Source organism: Bolinopsis microptera, chromosome 2 (assembly GCF_026151205.1).
Source record: "Bolinopsis microptera isolate Bmic1 chromosome 2, MBARI_Bmic_1.0, whole genome shotgun sequence".
NCBI classification, from domain to species: Eukaryota; Metazoa; Ctenophora; class Tentaculata; order Lobata; family Bolinopsidae; genus Bolinopsis; species Bolinopsis microptera.
This window is the reverse complement of record NC_087073.1, coordinates 9619457-9637590: the sequence shown is the minus strand read 5'-3', so window position 1 is coordinate 9637590 and position 18134 is coordinate 9619457. Positions and strand designations below refer to the sequence as shown.

The 18134-nt window shown below is 37.0% G+C and overlaps 1 protein-coding gene across 1 annotated transcript; it reads right to left on the bottom strand.

Moving 5' to 3' along the window:
* Positions 1 to 621: 621 nt before the first annotated feature.
* Positions 622 to 1386, bottom strand: LOC134826765 (alpha-ketoglutarate-dependent dioxygenase alkB homolog 3-like). The gene has a single exon (XM_063839262.1). It carries the CDS (start codon positions 1384 to 1386, stop codon positions 622 to 624), a length of 765 nt encoding a protein of 254 aa, XP_063695332.1.
* Between the last annotated feature and the right edge of the window lie 16748 nt (positions 1387 to 18134).

Genomic DNA, 18134 nt, shown 5'->3' with positions numbered 1-18134 from the left:
AATAGACATTAAATGCTAACCCTTTTTTAAAGAATTTCTAAACATAAAACAGATAAAAAACGACGAACTGGTTACAAAACTATTCTAAGATTCTTTATATTTCTATTTTGAATACTGATGGGAGAATTATTGAGGTTTTACAGCAATTCCATACAGTTTGTCAATACTAAATACAAATATATCAGTTAAATAAATATGAGATAAAATATCATGCAATTTACAGTTTGATTACAATCTTATCTATGGTATGTGCGGAGAAACACAGACAAAAACTTGGAGGAAATGCACAAGAAAATAAAGTTATATGCAAACGACATGTTGGTATTAGATGGGCGAGAGAAGGGCAAAGGTACTGCAGATAAACCGAATAGGGGTTAAATTAAATTAAAGTTAGTTAGGTATGGGACTCGATCAAATAGAACTCGAGATATCGCAAGTAATTAAATTTCCTTCTTCGAAAAAAGGGTCCTAATAGTAATTCAAACTCAAGGCTATAATATATTTGGTTCACAGTAACTATTATTATTACAGGTACTAATTAAAACACAACATTGAGCGACTTGTCAAACGTTTATTGTTAGTCAGGTGACATAATAAATCTAACTAAATTAATTCTATATTTTACTTGGTCTCCTGGATAGTCCGAAAAGTTAAGTTCAACCGAGGTTTTCTGTCGTGATATTCTCTTGGAACAGTGTGTAGCCATCTTTCTTGAACATCGCCCTTCATCAACAATCCTGAACCATGAACAAGGTGGAAACCGTAAACTGGTTTCCGCTCCTTATCATCTTTCCGACAAAACTCAAATCGCCTCGTTTCCCCTAAACTGAGAGATGCTATGGTAGGGTTGTCTCCCAGAGACTTCTCATCGTCAGCATGCCATCCAACTCCGTCTTTATTATCCCGGTACAAATTAACCAGACACGAGTTAAAAGTAACCCCAAATTTTTCCTCCACATCAGCTTTAATCCTATACATGATGCTATTGGAGCTGAATTCACGAGCTTGAAGAGTGACGTAGGAATAACTGTAAGGCGTATCTTTAGGTCCGTACCAAACGGAGAGCCGCGGTTGTTCAATGGTCTCTCCTCCACGTTTCCTTGAAGGAGCCTCGAAATTTAGGGTTCCCAGCAACATGTGCATAAGTTTATCAGCTTTATTTTTGGGATAGAATTCCGAAATGTAGTCCACTTGGCCGTCATACCCCTTCTCTAAGATGTGTTTTCCATCGCCTAAACTTTGTATTGCTAGTTCTACAGGTGGTGTAGAATGGGTAACATCCGGTTCTTTATATGAAAAGTTGAAACATTTCTCACCTCCTAACGGTCGATTTGATTTGTAATTCGTTGTCCCAGCATTACCCACAGCTTGGTTGAGCGGTCTCATGGCAGGAGCAGTAAATTTGGTGCGACCGAGAACTCTGTTTTTAGGGTTTGTTGAAGATCTATCATCGTGTGAATATCTACTGTGACTATTATTTGAAGGATAATCACTGTTTTGTGATCTATCATCGTGCTGTGAATATCTACTATGACCATTATTTGCAGAAAGACCACTGTTTTGCGATCTATCATCATGCTGTGAATACGTGTTACGCGCATTAGATATGTATTCATCAACTGAGAGGGAAGACAATGCTAGCTGATCAACGTGAGTTCCATTACCTACGGGGGAAGTAGACAGTGGTGTACTTTCATCAGAATTAGTATTGGAGCTGGTATGATGAGAGTCCGTATAGGTGTTTGCTCTGGCAATATCTTCTTGGACCAAAGGTGTGCTATTTTCATTGACAGTATTTGTAGTTTTTAATGGTTTGGCTCGTCCTCTGCCTTTACGTGTTAATGCAGTAAGATTCCGTTCACTAGGCTGATTAATATGAGCTTCATTAGTGGTGCAACTTGCGAGAGAAGGGGCCAGTGGGGTAGCTTCTACTTTTCTTACAATCCCTCTTCCACGCCCACGCCCAAAACCTCGACCGGTCGCTGGTTTACTCATTACCTGTAAATTAGGGGAATTTATTGGGAAAATGTCAAAATTTAACAATGAAATTACTGACCAATTTCTGAATACATCTATCAAAATATCATCAAGAGTAAAAAGTATAAACATTGCATTGGGTGCACTTTCACAGTGAAGGTTTTAATTTAATCTTTGTAGGCAATTTATAATTATACACAATAAATTCATCTCAATATAACTATTGAAATTTATAGTTTCGTACCAATTAACTTGGAAAATGGAAACCCTTAGCCCTCAATGTACTATTCCTGATATATGGATGGGTTCATTCCGAATAAATTTACGTTTATGAGGCCTTTGACATGTCTATCTCTAACCATTACTCCAGATATAAACAATCCCGCAATGCAATGACAGTCAGAACACCATGATTCCTTTGTCCAATAACCATGTTCCTTATGCTCGTTCCTGATATTAATTTTGTTAACAATAAAGGTGTATAATATCATATGATGCAGTACATATCACCTGATTGCACCTAAGTATTATGTGTAATGTCAGCTAAGAGAGAAGGACTGGCCGGTGAGACTGTAAACTCTGCCAGTCTACAATGGGGGGGGGGGGGGGGGCGGTAGCAGACAACCTACCTTCATAACTAGACTGCAAATACTTAAGTGGTTGTTTCGCAGTGAGTAAGTAAGATAGCTGGTCAGTGAGAGATGTGTAGGTTGTAAAATGTATTATTTACTGTGTACTGTCATGTCGCACACACTGTACACAAGTAGTACACACTTTAAACAACTGTATGTGAAGGTTAATGAAGATAAACTGCATGTCAATCTATCAAACCTCTCCCACCCCTATACAATTCCTTTCCAAAACCTCAGTTATTCAGAAAGTCAGTTTTCCTAACACAGATTTCTTTATTCCCTGTCCTTACTTAAAACAGGTTAACTGATTGTGAATATTATGAGGGGTGCAGGTGGAAGTTAAAACTGCATCAGAACACGGACACTTCTCTGAAATTTGTATAGATTATCATTTTATTCATTACATATTTTTTCCAAACAAATAATAGAAAATCTGAAGCCTAAATCTAAAATTTCAGTTATTTAAGTTGAAGGCAATATAGAAAGATATAAGCAAATTTCGAGATCAACACGACTACATCGAAGCTCTGGTCGAAGTTGGGTCAGTTCTGCGCTATGGGTACTTTCATCTTATTGGCAAGCTACTAAGGTAATCATTATTGTTCTTATTTGTGGTAATAATAATAATAATATCCACTTTTGTAGATACACACAGTCTCTACGTCTTTATCCTCTGGTCCCTAGGGTCAGCTGACTCCGGGCCAGAGGAAAATTACCGATTGCCAAGGTTTGATGCCTAGGCAGTCGAGACCTCTTATTGAGACCCGATATAATAATATTGTAGCGTAGGATTGTTTGGATTTCTATTTGCTAATTCATATAATTTACACTTTATAATTGTTTTTCCCATTTTTCTTCCCTTGCATTGCAAGCCCTGTCTCTTGTAAAAACAACCACTTTCGTAGATACACACAGTCTCTACGTTTTTATCCTCTGGTCCCTAGAGTCAACTGACTCCGGGCCAGAGGAAAATTACCGATTGCCAAGGTTTGATGCCTAGGCAGTCGAGACCTCTTAATATATTGAGACCCGATATAATAATAAATTGAAATTTAATAAAACCGCTTTTAAGATACAACTTATACTCAGCAGTGTTTGAACTAGTCATCCCATAAAATATCATGAATACTGAGCTAAAAGATAACTTATGCTTGAAAATATATCGTAAATACTAAAACCAAAAAATTGTACTTATATATATTATGCAAAGTAACGTGCAACAGGCTCAAAAGTTTATGTTGAGTAGTGAATATTTGATACTTGATGGAGACACAGAATGGAACAATTGATATATACACTCTTTGCTTCTCTTTCAGCTGTACAATTGTGATCTGATAGCAGTATAAACACTCCTTTGCCCCGTCAACCTATATCTAATCTATTTAAAGAGTGAGAACCATACTACACATTGAATTAGGATTCCTTTTAATATCAAATTGATTTATTGTAAACTTGTTTACTCTGTAATAAATGGCATAAAATTGAATTTTTGTTTAACTGAAAATTGACAGTTACAGTTAGTTGCACCAATTTCAGCCATAACATTAAATATCTAAACTTAGGAGTATTACTGATTGTTTAGAACTTTTTATTTAATAATAACTTAGGAGTGACCTGTCATCGGGATCCGGATGTATGACCAAACTTTCGTGTGTTATTAGTTACTAATTACTATAGTAACCAATTTATTTATATATCTACTTTATCCATATCAATATTTGTTTGACATCATCACTTGGTTAAACACGAATAAAACAGTGATCCAGAACCTGTATTACAGGTACCAATACAGGTACAGAAATTAATAAATTAACAAATGTATAGTCCGATCAGAAAATGCCCGATGAATCAGAGGAGTCGGTAGCCGAAGTTAGAGGAATAACTAGGGACGGCACAGCAGCCGAATTATATGAGGCTGCAGTCAAAGTTAGAGGAATAACTAGGGACGGGACAGCAGCCGAATTAGATGAGGCTGCAGCCGAATTTAGAGGAATGACTAGGGACGGCACAGCAGCCGAAGCTATGAATGAGGAAGAAGCCATGAAACAGCAAGAAACAACTTGGGGTGGGACATCAAAAAATCAAGGTTAATTGCGGTGCAAATTGTACAAAAAATAGATATTATAGACATTCGACTGAATCATGATTATAATATTGTGCTCATTATAATATGAAATGTTTATCATCATTTTGGATCCTCGTATTTAGAATAGTCCACAATTTCCCCCAGAATTTGAAACTTCCCTGCCTTTCCCCAACTGAGTTGCTTACAATTTTCATGAAAATTCTTTATACATTCGTAATCCCATACTCGTTGTTTCTTTATTTCACTCTCCATAATAAGAGCATCTCGCCTAGCTAATTGAGATTTACTAAATGTTTCCTGATTTTTTGAAAGATTTTGATGCAACTGAAGTTTATAGTCCACACATTTTTGCATTGCTGCAACACGGCGCTCTTTCATTTCTTGCAATTCCTTCTGTTGTCCCAGGCAGTAAGCTTTAGATATCTCAGGTGACTGAAGATAAGATCGTATCAAAATTACTTAAATGATTTTGTATAAGAATATAAAACATGTACACCCAAATATTTTACAATTCCAACACATTTTGTTGTTACAATTTTTTGTCACCCAAAATTTTCTGGTTTTACAGTAGATTATAGCTCACTCAATGACTCAAGTTTATAATAAACGAATCCAAGTCAAGCTTACCGAATTATTTCCTGTGTAATTAGCGTTGAGGTCCCATTGAAATCTTGAAATGGGTTTAAAAACTGCAAAAACTCTCTCATATGTTTGAGTTTCACGTCTATTCCATTCAACAAGTGATTCTCTGAAGGTTTCTAGTGTGTCACAGTTGATAAATTCTGCCTCTTCCGGAAATCGAAATGACATGACTATGGGGAATTGTATGAATATTTGGTTCATAAGAATGGCATGTTTTTGAAAATGTCCACAGTAAATATCTGAAATTTTATCATAAAGTTATTGCTATTCTGAACATTTGGTAACAAGATTAGTGAATCAATTGAATTTAAACACTAACAATCAAACATTTAAACAGTAAGATACAAATTTAATGAAAGAATGAAAATATAATCTCCAAAATGTCTTGAAGGTTTAATTATGAAGTCATTGAGGCCATTTGGCCCAGTCCCCATTTGGCACAGTCCCCAGTACCTGTGCAAACCAAGATGTCTCAAGTCTACCTCCCAATAGATATTTAGATATCACTCCTCCTTTTTTAAATGAATTGGGCTGTGCTGTCCTGGCTTTTCTCAAGAGGGCTTTTTCAATTTGATACAGAGTGAGAGACTTCTTTTTTGATCCTTCTAAAGAAGTAATTTGATCGAAATTGTGCAATAATTGTTCACATAAAAGTTGAATATGATCCTCAACCTTTGAATTCAGAATCAGGGTCCAGGTCCAATGTTAAAAGATTCTCATTCGATTCTTTGACTTGTGATTGGTTTTCAAGCTGATTTTCAGCTAGTGATATTTTTTGTCTGATTGCAACCTCTTCTATTTTCAACCGATTTAACTGATGCTTAAGGGCATCTCTCATCTTTAACAAACATATTTCTTCTTTTCCCCACTCTTCCATTCTGAAATTATGAAAAAATGTAAACTATGAATACATCACACATTAATTGAAATCTGAGTTTGCTCATGTACATTTAGCTGATAATTAAGAGCTAACTCCTGGTAGATAAAATATTATAAAGGAAAACCTGAAAAACATGGATTGCTCTTTAGTGAAGAAGACATTCAGCAACATAGTAATCTTGAAAATGCTGCCTCAACAAATTTGAGAAATGTTGGTTGCAAGGTCCCAAGATACTCCTTCATGCAAAAATCAAGTTGTATGATCATTAAGGCTGGAACAGCTAAATCATAGACATTACTGACAGGAAACATCTACAACGAATTCTTAAGATGCATTGCCCGCCATTGTAATAATTAATTCAGCAACCTCGGACATTATAGTTCGAGGTTGCTGATCATTATATTCACCGACCTCACTGATTGGTCACTGGATAAAATGTCAGTTATAACTGTGAAATTTCGGTCAAGGGGACGGCAGAAAAGCTCCTCTTCAAAAATCTTCCAAAACACTGTCACTCTCACCGACCTCACTGATTGGTCACTAGTCAAAATTTCAGTCAAAACCGCGAAATTTCAGTCAAGGGGATGGCAGAAAAGCTCCTCTTCAAAAATCTTCCAAATATCTTGATTTTCTGTTTATCAAAATTTTCTTTGGGAATAGAACTTTTCTGGGTAACCAAGAATCTCCCTCAAAATTTTAGTGTCATCTGCATAAAGGTCGATATTGGTGCCTTCAGAAACACAGGAGAACATGTCATTTATAAATATAACAAACAATAGAGGGCCAAGTATAGAACCTTGAGGGACACCAGACCGAACTGGTAGAGAGGAAGACGTTTGGCCTCCTATCACTACTTGTTGTTGTCGCCCTTCAAGATAGGACTTGATAAATTTAAGCATTAGTCCATTGACATTAAAAATATTCTTTAATTTACTTAAAATGAGGTCACGCGAAACGCTATCAAAAGCTTTCACAAAATCAAAATATATTATTTTGATAATATCATTTGGGTTGTGCATTCAGAACGTTCATTAACAAAACCGTGTTGTCGGTCATCCAACAGATCAGAACATGCAGCGTATAATGCAGTCTTTATGAGTTTATGCACCTTTCAAAGACTTTCATTACAAGAGATGTGAACGAGATAGGCCTGTAGTTCTCAAATCAAATCAAATCAAATCAAAATATAATGACACAAACATCATCACACATCATCAAAAATATATCTACTAAAGTTTTAAAATTATCTTAAATCTATTGGCCTAAACAACCAAGATAAAATGAGTCTAATTTACATACTTTCCACTACTATATAAGTTGATAAAGCGTTTTTTAGCAACATGAGGATTACACACAAGATATTCATTGTGCTTCTCTTTATTAGTAGCATAATTTAATCCCTCAATCTTTCCTAATACTTCGTCCGAAACATACCAAAAATGACTATCATTTACAGATCCGTTTAAAATAGTCTCCTTTTTGAAAGCCTCTAATCTTATTTTAAAACTTAACACTGTCCCACAATTCTTGACATCCGAGGGGAGTTTGTTCCAATATGGTCTCACCCTCTCCGGAAGAAAAGAACTGTGGACTTTCTTAATTTTACTGCTACTTTTACTGCATCTACTGTTTGATACCACATTAAGACCAGATCTGCTCATACTGAACAAACCAGCTCCGTAATTGGCCAAACCACTTATCTCAACCGAAGACTTATCGCCCTTTTGTGCACTGGTATTACAAGTGCCAGCTTCCAATCCGCTTGAGAAAGAGAGGTTAAATAAAACACTAAGTGGGTATGCAAGGCTTTGGGCACAGTTTTTGAGGACTTTCCCATGAATCCCATCAGGGCCAGGGGCCTTGTTAGGATTTAACTTTTTAAGAATCAACAGAACATCTTCTCTACTAAACACAAGACTGGAAAAACAATCATCACGAAAATCTATGTCAATGCCATATAATCGCTCTCTTGAGAAAACTGCTCATAAAAATATTCGTTAAAAAGGGCAGCTTGATCAGATGGATTGTTTCGAAAGCGATTATGATATTTAACAGTTTCAGGGATCCTGGTTGACTTTGATTTAGATTTAACGTAGGTCCAGAATTTCTTGGAGATAAGAGCATCATTGGAGTCATCCTCAACACTGAGTCTCATTCTTTCGTCCATCATATTTTGAAATTTTGTTCGAAATGCACGAAACTTTTGTTTATGAGACTCAGAGTTGCTCCCCTTATGCCTTATTCTCCATTTCTCCTTATTTCGTAGGAGACGATCACATTCGGAGTCATACCATGGGGGCTGGAACTGAGACTTAATGGTCTTTAAAGGGATCCATCGGTCACTGGCTGCATGAAGAACTCCTCTGAATCGACTCCAGGCAAGATAAGGATCATTACACTCAAATATACTATCCCAATCGATGCTAAATAACTCAGAATTCAGGCCCCTAAAATTACCTTTACTATAATTAAAGATCTTTCTTTTAGACTTCTTAATATCAGTCTGACTATTTGGGAATTTAAACTCTTGAGACTTCTTAATATACTTGGTCTTAACATCAATGTCAAATGTTGATTGAAATAAATTTTCGTGCACATACAGAATGAATGGTTAATAATTTAATATATATGTAGACCAAGCTCAGCTCTGTGCATACAAAAGTGGTCGGACATACACATTTCGTTTTGATCTAAAACTTTAACATTCTTAATAAGGTTCTGAATGTTAGTGAACACAAGATCTAAGGTGTTGCCTGACTTGTGAGTAGGGGAGCTAATAAGTTGTGTATGTCCGAGGTCATCAGTGAGAAAATTTACAAAGATAGAATGTAGCTGGCAAGATGACTGACCATCTGGCCAGGAAATCGAAGCTAAATTAAAGTCCCCTACCAGAATGTGCCTTTGCAACTTTCTGGCGGATTCTGAAGTAACAAAATGTTTCTTGAAAGATTCAAAATTATCTAAGCCAAGCGTTCCTACTCTATAGAATGTAGATATACAAAAGTTTCTTCCGCACTTAATTATGACGGATAATAATTCAGCTTGAACACTAACCTTTGAGAACTTGAGACTCGAGATATCAATGTCTGTTCTATGGGCAATCAGAACACCACCACCGTTTTTTCTGAATTTCTTGGGCTGGGTTGCATCCACTGGATGCGATCTTAAAGGATCGATCAAGCCCAAATACTTTGTATTTGTCAGGGAGCACCTCATTACTGAGAATGGAATTTTTCAGCCATGTCTCGTTTAGAATAATAGTAAATTAGATAGTAAAATTATTCAAACAATATACACATAATTGTCACAATGACCCTATATAAAAACAACCCTTCAAAAATCAATATTATATCCCTATCTCAAATATTGGGAGAAAAATTTGAATATCAACCTTTGCCTTGTGGCTCCAAATTCAAATCTAAACTGTTTATATCAAAAAAGTTCTTTCTCGCACCTCTGTCCCCCCGTAGAGAAATCACTGTTGTTCTTAGGATTTCGAAACGAAGGCGCTTTCTTATGTATCCAACAGCATCTGAATACCTCGTTTAGAATACAAAATTTAAAAAATAAAAAAAAGGGGGGACCCCCAACCCATGTAGCTGATACACCTCACAGCAAGTAGACCAAAGTGGCTCTTGCTTGTGAAGGGTGTATCAACTACCCGCCGAGGCGGTGGGTTGGGAGTCCCCCCTGGGATCATTTCGTCCGTAAAATTTTACACATTATAAAAGCTACAATAAATTATCTATAAAATTTACATAAACAAACTTAAGAGAGCTCAAAGCTCGTCTTCTGAGGAATGAGATTGAAGGATACGTCATCCAGTCCAAGGTGCTGGGCTTTTTGTCTTCCTCTGATTCCCCTGAGTGCTATGAGTGTGCTTCGTAGCAGATCAAACCTGAATCGTGTTCTAGTAAAACAAAATTTTTAGTAAAACAAAATTTGTATTTACCACAAAACAATCAATACATATTTAATATTATTATACATTTACAAATAAATCTAAATTTAAATTCAGCTATATACACAATACACAGCCCGCCGCGCAGACAGCCACACATTGCTGAGAGATTCTCAGGTGCAGAATTTTAGAAGCAAAATAATAATTGCATATTGGGAAAATTTCAGTCGTTAACGCAGTACAGGGCGTGGACACTGCAATGCTGATAATGGAAAATTTTGAGGCACGAGTTTCATTCAGCTACCCAATTTATATGTGACATGTACTTGTATTAAATTCAAATAGATGTTAGTAACAATCGACGTCAACATTGTGCAACTGTAAACTGCAAAATGTTAACGTCGATTGTTATTAAATCACATCTAGCAAGTTACTAACATCTAGCAAGTTACAATTTCTTTGCACTATATATGTTACGTCACTATAGCATATGTCATTCATATTGTACGTTATATAAGATAAAAATAAACATTTTATAATTGTTTCAATGTTCAACACTGCTAAAAAACAAATACCTACTTGCCCATCGATTAAGCAGTCGCCAAAACAAGGCTCAAAGTTAATTTACCTTCACACCTCGTTTTGGAGACTGAGGGATGCCAATAAATAAATAATGGATAACATTAATACTGAATATGATGGATAATCAGTAATATCAATAAAATCCACAATCACTAATCATGTTTTCGATGGGCAAGCACTCGCAACTGGATGCTGAAACAAACGGCGCAAGTCTTGCACCGTTCATGCAGCATACGCTGCGAGATATCATGAGCTCCGCTAACTCTGCGATTCTAACGGATGAATTAGGCTACCCCGACAGAAACACAGGTAACAGGGGGTTGTGGAAGGACACGAACACTGTTCGTTAACTCGTACCCCGGGTACCCCCTATATAGATCTATGTCCCGCCGAAGAGAGCCCACCACCAGTCATATCGAAAGCAGCTTTTAATTCTGCATTATAAATATCGCGTCGTCATAATAAATAATATACATTACCACTACACACTTGTCACTACACACTTTTATGCACAGTACAACTAAAATATTAACAAGAGACAGAAGAGAAAAGACAATTTTTTTTTTGAGAAAAGACAATTTTATTATTTATCACCAATTCAATACATAATCAATAAATATATATCCGAATAAATTTGATTTAAAATTAAATGAAACAAGTATGCTAGCAGCTAGCGCGCTTGTATTTAATAAATATTCACGCTGTTAAAAATGAGTCTTACCACACCGCCACTCACATTAGCACAGTTGGTGAACGGACCCAGGCGCTGTTAAGCTTTTATGAGCCCTGGTTGACTGCTGAGAGTGGCGACGGGTCTGACATTAATTTTATTTTAGTTTTCCCTATATTCCAATAAAATTTTAGTTTTGAGTTAAATGATTTTTATGCGATATTTAAGTTGAAGCTGCTTGCAATACATTATTGCTTGAAAATTGTTTAAATATGCTCGCTATACGCTTAATTTTTAGATACCGTATGTATATGTACACATCAGCTCATAATACTAAATAACAATAATAAATAAATTAAAAGCATGAAGAGGTCCAAAACCAGTTCAAGCATGCGACACCAGGATGAATACATTGACATCGGAAGCTGCAAGCTTATTAACGTTTGATTCCACGATGATCCGTTATTATGCAGTCACCTTCAGGCGGTGTCGACGGATCATCCGAAAAGGGTTTTTGACAGGCTGTGCCCTTACCATAATTAAACTGAACCATTGCCTGGTACGATGTAAACATGAGTGGTGGATAAGAGAGCCGCGCAAGCGCTCGCGCCGCGAGCATTTGTGTCGCTCTGACAAATAGCACTTGAATAATTTAGCTACCAAGACGTAAATCGCGCGTTACGTAAAGTATCATTTTTCCCTTCGGATAAAGCGAACGGTACACCCGCGTGTAACCTTCTTCAATGGGTTGTGTGCGTGTTTGGTGGAGTGAGTGTATAATGTAATGATTGAATGAATCTTTTTCTTTTGTGGTGTATATATGATGTGAGTGACAGGTGTAAAATGTAAAAGATATAAATATAAATGGGGGTCTTTTCATAGGAAAGTGTTGAAGTTTAAGTCCTGCCAGTTAATATTGTTAGGTTGGTGTTGAGCCTTCATGATAGAATACTTCAATTGGGATTTAATTGAGCCTAGAGAACCTATTTTACCACGTGCATTTGACTGTTCAAGAAACGTATTCCATAGATTTGCCCCTTTATATGCGAAATTGTGAGATGAGTGTGGTGTCACAAATCTGTCATCTCTGAGCTGAGACTTCTTAAATAGAGAATACATGGATATGGGCTGATGACTCTTCACTATCTTCATTGTTTCAGTAATGCATCTGTATCTATATATGTTATGTACTGTCATTAGTTCCTTAGATTGGAAAATCGGTTTTGTTGATTCTCTAGAGTGGAATTCTGCCCCAAGTATTTGGCAGCGATGTGGCCTTACTTGTCTATCACCAGTCTTCCTCAAGCTGATACATATAGAACACGGTTTAATGTGAGGTATAGTTGATTCATTGGATATTTGACCTTTCTTGTATATACTGCACTGGATTGGCCTGCTACGAGAACAAGTTTTAAACTTGTCGCTAAATGCTTCCGAGTCCCCAAATAAGATTCGGACACATTTCTTCTGTGCAAGGAATAGCGGTGAAAGCTTATTAATTGATACACCACCCCATACAGTTATACCGTATCCTAGATGAGATTCAAAAAGAGTGTGGTATATCTGTTTGTACAGCTGGCTGGGGAGGGAGTTTTTTATTCGATAAATACGGCCACATATACTGTTTAATTTCTTAGTTAGTTTCTCGATATGAGGTGTCCAACTCAGTTTGTCATCTATAATAACACCTAGAAATTTCGTTTCAGTAACCTGTTTGATCGGGATTCCATCAATTTCTAGATTCAAGTCATTTTCAGTATTATCAATGGTCTTACGTTTAGTAGGCGAGAAGTACATGTAACAAGATTTTTTAACATTAATGTGCAGTAGATTATGGCGCATATATTGGCACACAGAGTCAAGAATTTCATTCGCTATTTTGTATGCTAGTTCCTTAGTTTCAGCAGCTACAAAGATGTTTGTGTCATCTGCAAATAGTACAAACTTTCCTAATGTACTACATCTATAGATGTCATTTATATAGATAAGAAAGAGCAAGGGGCCCAAAACGGATCCTTGTGGTACGCCTAGTTTAACTGGGAGAGGCTCTGATTCTTCACCAAGTACACTAACATACTGGTGAGCACCGCAAGGACGTTGGCTATACACGTGGTTCATAAATTAGTTTGATTTGGGTACGGTTCGACCGGGAAAGTGGTCGGGATTAGTTCTCATAATGAGTGATCACTGTCGTCAGAAATATTAGAGCGGGAACTCCCCCAGGTTCCGGACGAAACGCGCAGAGTATTTCTGATGTGATTTTTGACCTGGCTCTTAGCTTCTTTATTGTGGTCAGCTATCCTTTCAGAAATACGATCTATAAACACAGTGCAGAGTGGGCCCATACCTCCGGATGTTGTAAAGACTAGTGGGACAAAGGACCCTTTCTCTGACTGAAGTACTCTCTCCTCATATAGATCTTTCTTCTCTTTCTCATGCGCACTGTAGATTTTATCTAGTGGCTTAAATGTATTGGAGTCGCAATTAGGATGAGTGACCCTGATGTCAAATTAGAATATTGATGTGAGGCTTATGTTTGTAGATATAACCATGGAATTCACGTATCTTGGTCATATTTAGTGGTGGTGTTCCTGATGCTAGATCGCGGGTATTTAGGAAACCATGGACATAATTGTAAACAACGGATAAATTTGGTCCAGGGTTCAGTAAGGAACAATTACAAATTATTATCAGGGAAATATTAATATAAGGAGAGATAGAAAAATCAGACCACACCTAGACATGACCCCAAGCCAGCTGCTGGTAATACCGAAAAGTAACTTGACAGTCTGTTTCGGTGACATGGTAGGTAACAATGGTCAAGGCTTTTTATAACACTTTGCAGTAAACTGCAAACCAGATTCCTGGTTTATGGCTTGCTTCTCTCATAATAAAAGAGTGGAATTTATAATTGAGAATGCAGTTAAGTTGATATGAAGAAAATAGGGTGTCGCGGTCGGGTAAATGGTTGATTCACGATGTCAATCCTTCCCAGCTCGGCGAGGCCCAGTGGTGGTTGCAAGACGAATTATTTAATCATGATGCGCGGCGCGGCCTAGTAATGTATCGCGCTACAAGGTAAGTGGTAAAAACGATTTCGCGACTAAACGTGAAATGAAAAACAAAATTTTGTTTGTTTTTTTCCTCCAAATTTACCAAAATTGTTTAACCTTAATTCAAAGTTCACATAGCCATGTGTATATGCGTACTGCGTGACGCGCTTGTTTCACTCCGGTGGTCGCACGCTACTGCAGGCGAGAGGGCTCTGGTTAGAGCAAAATTCAAAGCTGTAAAGCACTGTTAGTAAAAATGATGCATGGTGCAGTGTTTGGACTTTGGTTGCCTTGCTATGCAGGTTGATAACATTCAAACGTCAGCCCGGCCCATCGCCCCGAGTTCAGAAATGCTTTGCAACTCATATCATTAAATTGATTGACAATGTCAACCCTTTCGAGTCGTTGTTTTGCGAATTAACAAAGATACGAAGTATAAAAGTGATAGTGAAACAAATTTAGTGAAACAAATTTAAAAGGTAATATTATAATTTATTTTAAAAACCACGGATAATTTTAAATTTAATTTGTTGTATAACTAAAAACAAGTTAATCCTGTTTTCATAAACGCGCGGCTTTGACAGCCAGTTATTGATTGTAGCGCGATGCACTACTGGGTCGCGCCGCGCATCAAATAATTCTTCTCGGTAGATCGGCGAGATGCACCACTGCATGCCTTACCTTACCTGGGGACCTCAGGCTATCATGTTCATTAACATATAGAATAGAGATTCGGCGGAATGACAGGCTGAGCGCGGCCCAGTAAGCCTTACCGAGCTGCAAAGGATTGACATCGTGAATCAAGTTATTGACTTATACATCAAATTGAACTTTAAATAGAAATGCGGATATATTGAAATTTAAAACTTTCAAAACGGAAGCTTATAAGTATTATTATATTCAATATTTCACCTAACCATGTGCTTTCGCGCCACTTCGGGCGCGCTTGTTTCACAAGTCAAGAAAAGCACCTATCCACGAACCCCGATGGGAAGGTTCGTGCGCGCGTGCGCAGTGCTGACAACAGCGTCTATGTAGCGCAGGTTGTCCTGGCACTTCTCCCTCCAGTATGCAGTAATCACTTTTCAGGTTTCTATAGTGCATAGTGACCGTGTATAGGGGTTAATTAGGTATAAACTACAATACAGCTGTACTTACACCTACATTCACAAGCATGCAAGCTCACCTGGTCCAATCAGCGGGAAACGGAGGCCAAGGTCTGTTGACGTCATAGTCACGTGACCTCATAGGCTCATAATCACGTGACCTCAGACCCAATCAATAATCAATTAGGTTCGGGCATGGTCAGCTCCCTGTCACCCGATCTGGAGGTGACGTACGACACCTCGTTTACGCGATCAATGTCTGAAAGGCTACACACGTCGCATATGAGGACAAAAGCGCGGGAAATTTTGGCACCACTGTACAGTGGTGCCAAAATCGTTGGGTGGGTTCATGGCTAGAGCCCTTTTTACCGCCGTGAGGCGGGCGCGCGCTACTGCAAGCGCAAGGGCTCTGGATAGAGCTATTCAATATTATGATTGTAAAATAAAGGATTAAATTTTAAATTTCACTAAAATTTGTTTGCGCGGCGCATTTAAAAATGTTTTGTTAATTTTAAATTAACAAAACATTAAAAGGCCTTAATACTCAAAAGTATGAATTGCTAGTTCCCAATTCAAAAAGTTATATGATACGTTAGTAAAACAAGCAACAAGCGTGCTTAATCACTTTTACAATTTAAAATTTTTCTTAAATTGAAAAGGGCCGGCGAGTATTGCATTATTGGATGCACGGCGTGTCCCAGTATTCAGTAATGCATTGCGATACAAAGGTTTTATTTTGCTGCAAAACCATAAAAGTCAAACTCACGTGATAATTCTAGGGAGGGAAAAATAATATGAGCCGAAAATATTTATTTCGAATATGAAATACTTACGGCAACGATTAACGAAACGCGGATTGATAGATTTTCTAAATTAACAACACGTAAAAGGATTTGTTGTCGTGTCAACAGTATTGATTTAATAATATATAAAGTTAGCGTTGGATTACAATTACAATTTGTAAAAATGTTCATGTTGCTCTAACTAAACCAAAGCCTACGCAATCGCAGTATGCAGTAGCGAAGGGCGAAGGCCCATTTTTCGGTCAAGTTAAAATGTTCTCGATCCTCTTAAAATTTTAAATTCTTGACTTGGTTTGCAGTATTTATAAAAATTTCTAAAACTGTATGTCGATCTTACTAATTTCATGGAACAAAAATAAATAGAAAGTAACATAAATGAATAAATTTTGAAAGCATTTGGTCTGATAGTAGATAGAAACAATGTAAAAATCAAACTGGTATCAATTCATTCAAAATTGTTGTTTTCCTTTTGTAAATGAAATTTAGCTCCAGGAGAGGATAAAGTGATTTTATTTATCCAATTGGCAAATGGCTATAACCCATACTTTTTTAAAATTATCCAAATGTCAAAATCGATATATACAGTAAAATACAATTTTTAAGTAAAATACAATTTTTATTTTCCACAGAAGAATCAATACATATTGAATTATAAATATCCGATAATTCCATTAATAATCATTAAAAGTTGCTTTGTCATTTGTAAAATCAAAAACGAAAAGCCCCACGCTGAACGCGCGCGGCATTTTTTCTGCAGCTGCCTGGCTTCAGGCTTGTAGCCGCTATCATCAAAGCCGCCGCGCGCGCCCAGCGCTGGGGTGCATTCTCATTAACAATTAAACTTGGTCAAAGATATTTATATACAATTCCTAAATTAAATCAATAATCATGTTAATATGAGTATTCAACACTACTCGACAACAAATATTTGCCGGCTCATCGACGATTCAGTCGCCGAAACAAAAATCAAATGTTTGCTTTTTCGTTTCGGGGACTGTTTGAACTCAGTACTATATCCGACTAATCACACTTTATAATGGTTAAAATAGAAAGTAAAAAGATTTTCCTCGATGGGCCGGCATTCGCAACCGCGAAACGTTTTGAGTACGACAAACGATGACACCACCACCAGCCGTTAATTGATAAGTCCATGGGTGACGGGATAAAGTTAAAGTAAGATGTGTAATTTCATATTGCCTATCACCTATCACCTAAGTTACTTTGCATATACTGCTTCTAGTTACACGATAGCGATCTCAGTTCCCAATAACTAATAACTACTGAGGGGCACTAACATTTGTAATTATATGGTTTCAAACGTATGGTTTCAAACGTACAGTGTTCATTTTCTATGAATTTCTTTTTGAGATGCCCAGAGAGGCATTATTTATAATGTTATGTTATGTTATGTTAACATGAGACACTACAAAGTCATCATGAGGATAGCAATACTACTGGTACAATCCTTAATTGACTTAATCATTTTGTATTTACATATTTGATAATGCTTTGTGAAAGAATTAAGACATTAAGGATTATTACCCTTAATCGTTCACTATAGTCACTATGGTGTGGCACAAAATGGCTATTTTCAGACTTTTGCCGGTTTCGTGACGTTTTTAAATTATTGCAGGCCTCTGAAAAAGAGGCCCGGTATAGAGAGGTGCCGGGTATAGATAGGTCTGACCGTACTATACATATTTATCTACACTAAATATGGCAAATTTTGGATTATCTCAACAAAACTCATTCGAAAATGCATTTGTATGATTAAATTGGGTGATCTGTGTTTGGGATATCTA

Bases quoted from the DNA above. Each gene is read 5' to 3' on its own strand.
- LOC134826765 (XM_063839262.1), bottom strand. From the start codon at position 1,386: ATGAGACCGCTCAACCAAGCTGTGGGTAATGCTGGGACAACGAATTAC.